The sequence below is a fragment of the Euphorbia lathyris genome, chromosome 5, assembly GCF_963576675.1.
Source record: "Euphorbia lathyris chromosome 5, ddEupLath1.1, whole genome shotgun sequence".
In the NCBI taxonomy this organism is placed as follows: Eukaryota; Viridiplantae; Streptophyta; class Magnoliopsida; order Malpighiales; family Euphorbiaceae; genus Euphorbia; species Euphorbia lathyris.
The window spans coordinates 81987808-81997481 of record NC_088914.1 but is presented as its reverse complement, the minus strand read 5'-3'; the positions used below and the strand labels follow the sequence as shown (position 1 = coordinate 81997481).

The 9674-nt window shown below is 35.3% G+C and overlaps 1 protein-coding gene across 1 annotated transcript; it reads left to right on the top strand.

Annotated features, from left to right (window-relative positions):
* Positions 1 to 292: 292 nt before the first annotated feature.
* Positions 293 to 8977, top strand: LOC136229599 (aminopeptidase P1). Its single transcript, XM_066018491.1, has 16 exons — positions 293 to 548; positions 717 to 780; positions 1030 to 1169; positions 1570 to 1854; positions 1955 to 2077; positions 2406 to 2684; positions 3531 to 3617; positions 3761 to 3828; positions 4792 to 4858; positions 5791 to 5925; positions 6050 to 6130; positions 6494 to 6548; positions 6710 to 6814; positions 6897 to 6968; positions 7411 to 7535; positions 8648 to 8977. Exons 1-16 carry the CDS (start codon positions 456 to 458, stop codon positions 8807 to 8809), a joined length of 1941 nt encoding a protein of 646 aa, XP_065874563.1. The 5' UTR covers positions 293 to 455; the 3' UTR covers positions 8810 to 8977.
* Positions 8978 to 9674: the final 697 nt, after the last annotated feature.

Here is a 9674-nt window from a genome sequence, read left to right as displayed (position 1 = left end):
TTATCTAATTTGATAGGTTAGGGGCCAAATATGACCAAATAATAGATCATGGGCCAAATGCATAAATTTCGGATAGATCAAGGGCCAAAGAGTGCTTTAAGCCATTAAATATATAAAAGGTGTCTAAATTGATCCAATTTTATAATTTACTAGAGTTTTAATTGCATCAAACAACATTACCATTATTTTATTCTTTACTTTACTTGTATAATGTGAATGGATTTGGACTGTATTTTTTAAAATAAATTTTTGTTTAGAAACAAATAAAAAAAACAAAAATCTTAATCACAAATGGAAAGAAACATTTTCACACTTTCCTAAGCAATTGAAAATCCATCTCATCATATACTTTGGCTGCTCTCTGTTTCTCTCCTGTTTAATAGCAAATTCCTCAGTGCCTGGACTTCAATAGGATCCCGATAGCGAGAGTCAGAAAGATAGTACGAATCAAAACAATGGCTGATACACTTACTTCCTTGAGGTCTCTTATGGCTTCTCACTCTCCTCCTCTTGATGCCTTAGTCGTTCCTTCTGAGGATTATCATCAGGTTCGCTTAAACTAAAACTACACAATTCAATCATTTCTGTATTTCGATCATCTTTTATGTTTACAATTTCATTTACTCTTGAGGTTTCTTGGTTTTCTCGAGTTTGAATCTGTTTATTTTAGATTTCAGCCGGTTTTTGCTTAATGCTATTTTTAATTTTATCGGCAGAGCGAGTACGTTTCTGCTCGGGACAAGCGTCGGGAATTTGTTTCTGGATTCTCTGGCAGTGCAGGTTAGTTTCGGTGTTAAAGCTGGAATTTCTTCTTTTATGAGCATATGACTGTATCAGAAACGAAAATTTAAATTTTAATGATACTCGAACGCCGCGATCTCATCTGAACTTTGTGTCCAGCTTTAATATTGACCTCAAAATAGTCTACTTATGTTTTATTTAGACTTAGAATATTGTCAAGTTGGTTAGATGTAGTTCGTATTGCTTTTGAATATGATTATTATTATTATTTTGTTGAATTTCATTCAGGTTTGGCGCTTATTACAACGAATGAAGCTCGGCTTTGGACAGATGGACGTTATTTCTTGCAGGCAACTCAGCAACTTAGTAATCAATGGACTCTCATGCGTATGGGAGAGGACCCTCCTGTGGATACATGGATGGCGGAGGTAAGTAGACCTGTTCGTCTTTTATGTCTATGAAATGCTATTTATCGCGAGGGGGAATGTCGTTTATTTTTATGTAGTAGACTTTTGGAGAACAAAAGATGGAATGAATTATTTCCTAAGGAATAAGTTTACTGTTTGTGTTGTGAAATTTTGGGCCTCTTGCTTTCCCCTAATCTGTAGATCGGAGTGTGTTCTTGATTCCTGATTGTAATCTACCTGAGGCTAAATTTGAATTTGAATACTAACATAGTTTCAAGCTCGGCACATTCTCATTTGTGCTTTGTAATCCTTGTCTCTAGAGTCATTTCATTTCTTGAGTTGACTATAAGCTATATATGTTAATAGTTACCATTACAAGATTATATTGAAGGTAATAGTGTAATAAATTTCATTTTGCTAGAATCTACCAGCAAATGCGGCAATTGGTATTGACCCATGGTGTGTATCCGTAGACACTGCACAAAGATGGGAGTCTGCTTTCGCTGGAAAACAGCAAAAGCTAGTTCAAACAGAAACAAATTTGGTAGATCAGGTGTGGAAAAATAGACCACCAGCAGAAGCAAATCCAGTTGTTGTGCATCCATTGGAATTTACAGGCCGATCAGTTGCAGACAAGTTGAAAAATCTTAGAGAAAAATTCAAACATGAAAATGCTGGTGGTATGATTATTACGACACTGGATGAGGTGAACATGCCATTTTTTGCAGTGTTGTTGGCATTCTTTTTCTCCTTTGTCTTCTTTTCTGATGTATAATTGTATTATTGAATTATTATCTTAAATTCAGGTTGCTTGGTTGTACAATATTCGTGGAAGTGATGTATCCTACTGTCCAGTTGCTCATGCCTTTGCTGTAGTGACATCCAACTCAGCATTCCTGTATGTGGACAAGAGGAAAATCTCTAACGAGGTGAATTTTTGAATGTATGACAGTTCTGCATATATCCATTGCTGCAGACATATATTGGTGTTTTCCCCCCTACTGATTCTTCAAATATTTCTTTTTCCAATTTGCAAAGTTTCCTTTTTAAGTATATTCTGTAAAGCCTTTAATGCATTTATATACTTAGTGTTAGTACTGTCTTTGATTGTTATGAGCCCTTGCACGTTATCTAATGAAGTTATGCGACGATTATATCCTGTCTATTTGCCAAGTATAGTGCTCACATAAATTCAAAATGATATATCTGGACCAACAGTTACAAAATTGGGTATGCATAATCATATTTGTTTTTCAGGTGAACTCATATATGGAGGAGAATGGAATTGTAGTTCGGGAGTATACTGCAGTGAGCTCGGATGTGGTCCTTCTTGCATCTAATGAGCTTGACTCAGCAGCTGGTGTGAAAGGAACTCATAGTAACATCTTAGGAAATGGTACTGCTGAATCAGAAGGGAAGAAAATTAATCTCATATGGGTTGCCCCTAATTCATGCTGTTATGCGTTATATTCAAAGTTGAATTCTGAGAAAGTGCTCCTGAAGGAGTCACCTTTGTCCCTTGCAAAAGCTTTAAAGGTAATATATCATGACAATTCAAAGAAAGTTTGTAAAAGCCACAGATTGGTGTGCATGCATGTGTGTGTGTATATATATATCACATGTGTTCTGGCTCTGCCCTCTTCATCCCTTTTTCTGCCTTACGAAAAGTAGATTTAGATGTGAAATGGCTTCCAGGTGAGGTTCTAAATTTTTTATTGCCTTTTTATTAAAGTCTCAGCCATAGAAAATCTTGGAGTTCCTTGAACTTATTTTCAAGGAAGATCTACTGGTATAATCAAAATTTGTAGTTCCTTGATATTTCATTTACTATAGTTTTAGCAAAGAGTTAATATATGCTTAGTTTACGACAAATAAACGGAGCAAACGCAACGGACACGGAATTTGTTATAAAAAATTCCATGTAGAATTTTGGCTGAGTCCAATTGCATAAGATTCCAGTTTGCCTCGAGAATAGTTGAATTATTCAATATCCGGAAAATAGTTTTGTCATGGAACCATTTGAACTAAAAGCTCAAGATGATAGTTAAAGGTCCACTTCATATTAATAGCGGACACACCCCCACACGCGAAAGCACACTTGGGCTTGAAGCGTGACAACACAGGCCCATATTACCACGTCCTGCAAATAACTCAACAAATGGGGCTGCCAGGAATCGAACCCTGGACCACTTGGTCATACTGGCTCTGATATCATGTCATGGAACCATTTGAACTAAAAGCTCAAGCTGATAGTTAAAGGTCCACTTCATATTAATAGCTGACAAGTTTAAATGTTTTAAATGATTTGTATTTGTTGCAACTGGCCTCAGGAATGGTCATCTTTTGTCAATGATAAAGTGATGGGTTGTATTCTTGTTTTAGAACCCAGTTGAGTTGGATGGCTTAAAAAAGGCACATATTCGTGATGGTGCTGCTGTTGTGCAATATCTTGTCTGGTTGGATAAGCAGGTATGCTCAGGAATGCACGTTCTCATTTTTTTTTTAATTTGCTCGAAATTGTTAAATATCCTCTTAAGTTATAATATTTATTAGCATAGGAGCAAAAACCTCCAATTTCAAACATGATACCAGTGTTTGTTTTGATTTTGCAGATGCAGGAGCTTTATGGGGCTTCTGGTTACTTCTTGGAGGGTGTGAGTGCCAACAATAAAAAGGATCCGTAAGTGATATATTTTTTTTAGTCATATGTGGAATTTCTGGCCACTGTTTAATTGTCTGGTTCATAATTTGAGTGTCGCTGGAAAATATTGCTCCAAACATCTGGATAAATCTTACTCTATAAAGTTGGCTATGTTGGATATATTATGTTTAGCATATTAGAAGTGAAACATTCAAATATAGTTTTACCTATGACTTGTTTAGACTAGTAGTTCTTCAAAACATTCTTGTGGCTATCTCATTTTAATTAAACATGTTGTTTATTATGTAATTCTATAACAGACAGAACATGAGTAATATTTGGTCATGTTTTCTATTATATTATGTCTTTTTTGTTCAGCATATTGTCATAGGCTAGATGAAAGGAATCTAAACACCCAATTCCTAGCGTGATTCAAAAGTTTCTGTACATGGCTAGTTTATTTGTCGGAACTAGTACAAGAGATTTGTTTCAGAAGGATCCAAGTGAAAATTAGTTACCTGACAATGCCAAAAATGGGGTCTTTCTATAAATTACAATGTTTCTTTTTATCACAAGTTAGCATACATACAACTAACATTTGTATGAAAGGGATGCATAATGTGAATATCTATCTAATTAACTTTATCAGCATGTAGTAGCACTTTCTGGGAAATTGCTGTTTTAATCTTCACTGAGGTTTACATTCTGTTGTTTCCGTCTTCACATTTTCTGGTACTGCTAGATTGCAAACTTTCCATCCATTCATACATCGATCTGCATTTCGGTAATATGTTCTGCTAATTGGTCAAGGTTTTGATATAAAGCCTGTGAGTCATTACTCAGTTGATCTTTTACCTGTCCTGCTTACATTCTTGTTCTGTATGTTTCACACTCCATTTCATGCTTTCCTATGGTACTGTAACTGAACAGTAAAAATGAGCTAACTACTTTTACGTTGGTATACGCATATCACTGACTTCCATAACTGGATTTGATGTGCAGGGAAACTAAAAAGCTTACAGAAGTCACTGCCAGTGATAAGCTGGAAGGTTTTAGAGCATCAAAAGAGGTAATTCTAGATTTCAATGGCACTGTCATTAGAAAAGGTTCCATTATTGTTTAGAGACAGATTAAAGATACCAATTCATTAATTATGTTTATTATAATTTATAACTATGTGCATTTGAGAAAGTTTTCCACTAATCATTTTAGTGGTCTGTTTTAAATGAAAAATATTGGCGATAACAAATGCAGGTGCTATTGGTGTGGTTTTATGTTCTTTTAGAAGTAGACAGTACAAAATTTGGTATTTTGTTACTTCAAGTGGAAACTGAGAAGGAAAATATTAAGAACAGCGTGAAACTCTGTTTTTATGCTATCTTTATGTATTTTAACATTTACTTCCCGGTTCTTTAATATATAACAACTATTTGAGAGTTTTGTTCACATGAACAGTCTTATAATCCTACTTCATTTTGGTTAGCCACGTTAAAGAAAAATGTCAGCACTTAGGAAGTGAATCCACTATGTCTTTTAGACTGAGTGAGTGGATTAGCAATGGACCAAGTATATTTTCATGATATGCTTTCTTATTATTTTGTTATATGGTCTCATAGTTTTGGTAAGCGCTATTGCATCTCTATTTGAGAGTTTTGTTCACATCAAGTCTTATTTGTATTCATGTAAAGTTAGTAATTTATTTGATGGTCATCACCTTCAAGTTTAAGCTTTTAGGCCTAGTGTTTCTTTGACAACATTGGTTCAGTGCTTTAACCTGTAGGTGAAAAGAAAAGGTTTGTTTCACCTTGTCACGGCAACTTGATATTTAGTAGACCATTTTACTCGGTGCATGCCTCAGTTAGATATCATGAACATTTTATGTTCATGCCTGAGTTGTTGTACATGCCTAAGTTGTTAGCCATCATGAGCAACTTAGGTGGACGCCTAAGTTATTAAACATCATGATTAATTTAATAGGTTCCTTATTTGTTTTAACCGCAGCATTTCAGAGGATTAAGTTTCCCTACAATTTCATCCGTGGGTTCAAATGCTGCAATCATCCATTATTCACCAGAGCCCGAAGCATGTGCTGAACTTGATCCCAACAAAATTTATCTTTGTGATTCAGGAGCTCAGGTTTGTTAGTTGTAAATAATGTAACTGGTAGCTATTACTGGTTAGCTATTAATTTCCATTGGCTTAAAATTTTATTTGCCTAATGCTTTTATTATTTTTAATGCTGTTGTTGGCATGAATAAAGTATCTGGATGGAACAACTGATATAACTCGCACAGTCCATTTTGGAAAACCATCAGCCCATGAAAAAGCATGCTATACAGCGGTAGGTGCCCTCAGTTGCTCCCTATGTGCATCATATTATCTGTTCAGAAATTGAGTATTGTACATCTTTTGTTATTTCGAATACACAAATTTTGTTTTGTTCCTGCATCTTATTATCTGTCTACAACAATGATACGTCTAATGATAAATTCAGTTGTTTTTGGTTGTTCACTTATAATTTGAATTGAATCATTAAAACTTTTTGCCGTTAGTATTCTTCTGTTATCGCATTTTGTCCATGCATTGCCCCTTTTTCTCATTGGAGCTTGTTAGTGATAGAATTTATATGTTTCTCATCTTTCAGATTGTGGTGTTGATTCTATTACCATCTTTGGATATTAATATATTAGTTTTTCTCATGTAGGTTCTCAAGGGTCATATTGCCCTTGGTAATGCCCGATTTCCTAATGGGACTAGTGGTAATCTAACGTTTACTTTTCCTTTTATTATTATTATTAATATTACTATGTCCAAATGTTATAATAAATAAATGAAAACTTTGTGCTTCTAGTGTATAAACTTATAGATGCTGTGCATGGATAGTTGTTGCTTATAATGATTTTTTTTGGTTTGTTCACAGGTCATGCCCTTGACATACTTGCTAGAGTCCCTTTATGGAAATACGGTCTTGATTATCGGCATGGTACTGGTCATGGAATCGGGTCTTACCTGAATGTTCATGAAGGTTAGTAATGAACTGCTACGACCTGCCTTGGGCTAATCATGTTGTATCGTAATAAAACTTATTGCTTGATCATCTTGAACAGGACCTCATTTGATTAGTTTCAGACCACAGGCTCGTAATGTGCCTCTACAAGCTTCAATGACTGTCACGGATGGTTAGTATTAGTCCTCGTTGAACTATATTCCTGTTATGGACTAGGACACAATAAATTACTTTGAATTTTCTTAATAGTCATTTGTTTAATCAGGTGGCCACCAGAGGTTGTGGTCCCTGTGAATCTAGGCAGATGAACTATCCTGCTCAAGAAGTTCGCATTACAAATTTTACCTACATTTTTTACATGACTTTTAGGGATTTAGTTTTTTGAATTGTATGGGCATTAAGTTCAAGTTCCCATCCTGTACTTGCTACATATGTACAATCACCAGTTATTGTCTAATGTAATTGGAAATTTGTTTATTTAATCCTGAAAATTAGAGTCCAGATGTGATTTTGATTGTAAAGCATGCTGTTTTCTTGTTCTCTACTAAAGATCCATTCATGTTTTTATCCTGTAACCCTTAATAATATAATCATGTTGACATTGTAATTCTCAGAACCTGGATACTATGAAGATGGCAACTTTGGTATACGATTGGAGAATGTACTTATTGTCAAGGACGGTGATACAAAATTCAATTTTGGCGACAAAGGCTACTTAGCTTTTGAGCACATAACCTGGGTATGCATATGTCTAATTCATCTTAAACTGTTCATGTTTTGTGTGCAATTTTTGCTTCCTTTGCTGTTAATGCTCTTAGCTTTCTTTTCTTTATTCTGATAGTCTGTTTCTACATGCAAGACTTCGATTCTATGTTCAGCTAGACAAACTTGAAACTGTATTTAGTTGGAAATCTTTTGAAAAAGGTTAGAATTGATGACGCACAGTTGCACACAAGATGGTAGAATAGATGTTCATTGATGAGTATATAAGTAGATGGAATATAGAATTCAAGAAAGAAAACAGGAAAAGATAAATGGATCAAAGCTAGATCTCAATCCCATTCTCTACCAAAGGCAGAGCCTCTGCATATACCAGCCAAACAGCAATAACCAACTCCTACATATACTTTTTCCAGTTCCCAGGATACCCTTCAGCTCATCCCACAAAAATAACTAACTCGGCAATCTCACGTGCATTCCCTTACTGCCCTTTTTACCCTTCATCCTCCTAGTGTATACTTTCAACTCTTTCAGCCCTTTACTACTCTGATCCATGATATTTGCAGCCGGTTTAGTCATTATAAGTGACAATTTCTTAATGAACAAAAATAGAAAAAATGTCAGTGCAGGTTAAAAATACATCTTGAAGCAACATCAGGCCCTCTCTAATCTTAGCACTGAGAAACATGTTCAATAATTAGGTAGTTCATATATCATAGCTCTTGACTAATTCCAGTGTTCGTTTTTGGGCACAAACATGTTTCTATATGCAAAGACTTTGGTTCTAATTTCAGTTGCTAGAAAGAATTTGAAACTGGATTTAGTTGGAAATCATTTGAGTCCGAGGACGAAACCCCAAAATCAATGGACTGAAATAGTAGTAACCTCACCAACATGGTTATAATATTGTTACTGATTGTTTAAACCACTCCTTGACTTATCATGACTGCTTTTAGGAGATTCAGCACTTATTACCTAATCTGAATTTTTAATGTGTCAAATGTTTCGTTGATCTAGGTATTGGATAACCAATCTTGTTTTATTTTTACTGACTTTATTTGTGCTAAAGAACGCTCTTCATTTACACTGGCTATTCTTATGCATTAACATTTACGATGTTCTGATGTGTAGGCACCGTATCAGAACAAGTTGATCGATGTGAGCCTCTTGGTGCCTGAGGAGATAAATTGGTTGAACACCTATCATTCAACATGTAGGGATATTCTGGCTCCATATTTGGATGAATCTGAGAAAGCATGGCTGAAGAAAGCCACAGAACCCGTAAGCGCATAAACTCCTCTTCTAACGGTGGAGGATCCGTTGCTTCTTTGCTCCTCTACATGTAAAAGGGTAAATAAAGAGTTATCAAATTTGATATTTTAAGTTCCCTTACACATTGTATTCCCTGTGGATATTTTTTTAAAGAGTGGCAATGAATTGTGCAAATTGAAAATTGGCCTATATTCTGCTAGTAATTTTTACTGTATGATGCATATTTATTGAGAGCAGCAGCATTAGTGGAAGCACCTGTAGCCGTTGTTGCAAGTATGCATCACCAGCTGATCTTGCAGTCATTTACTTCTATATTTCCATCAGCTTGAATCGCAAATGAGGCAGATTCTCCGTTGCCATCCTTAGTGCGGAGTACTTCTTCCCCACTATAAAAGGGAACGGGGTTTGAAATTTCTCGCCTAAACAGGGACGAAGCGTGGAAGTATCCTTTCCTCCTCGTTTGTAATCCTATAACTAGACCATTTTAACGGTGAATGAGCAAATTCACTTGGTTATTAAGGTGCAAGTGAACATTGCTGCTTATCGTATCCTCTCTCCCCTCTATGCTTTCCAAATGAGTAAATTACACTAATGGTATCTGAACTTTACCTTAGTTCACACTTCTGTACCTAGATTTCAGTTTGTCCTAAAAATATACCTCAAGTAAAGATAACTGGATAATTTAGTACATTTAACCGGTCAACGTGAGTTTGACGGGTAAATTACACCAATGGTACTGTTGAATAAATTGAAGGAATAACATACTTAAAATTTAACGATAGAAAGTGATTATTTTTATTAATATAATCATACACACTCTGTTTATTATTTTTCCCCACCCATTATTATTATTCTCCACACTTCCTCCATAATGTAAGAACTCCTT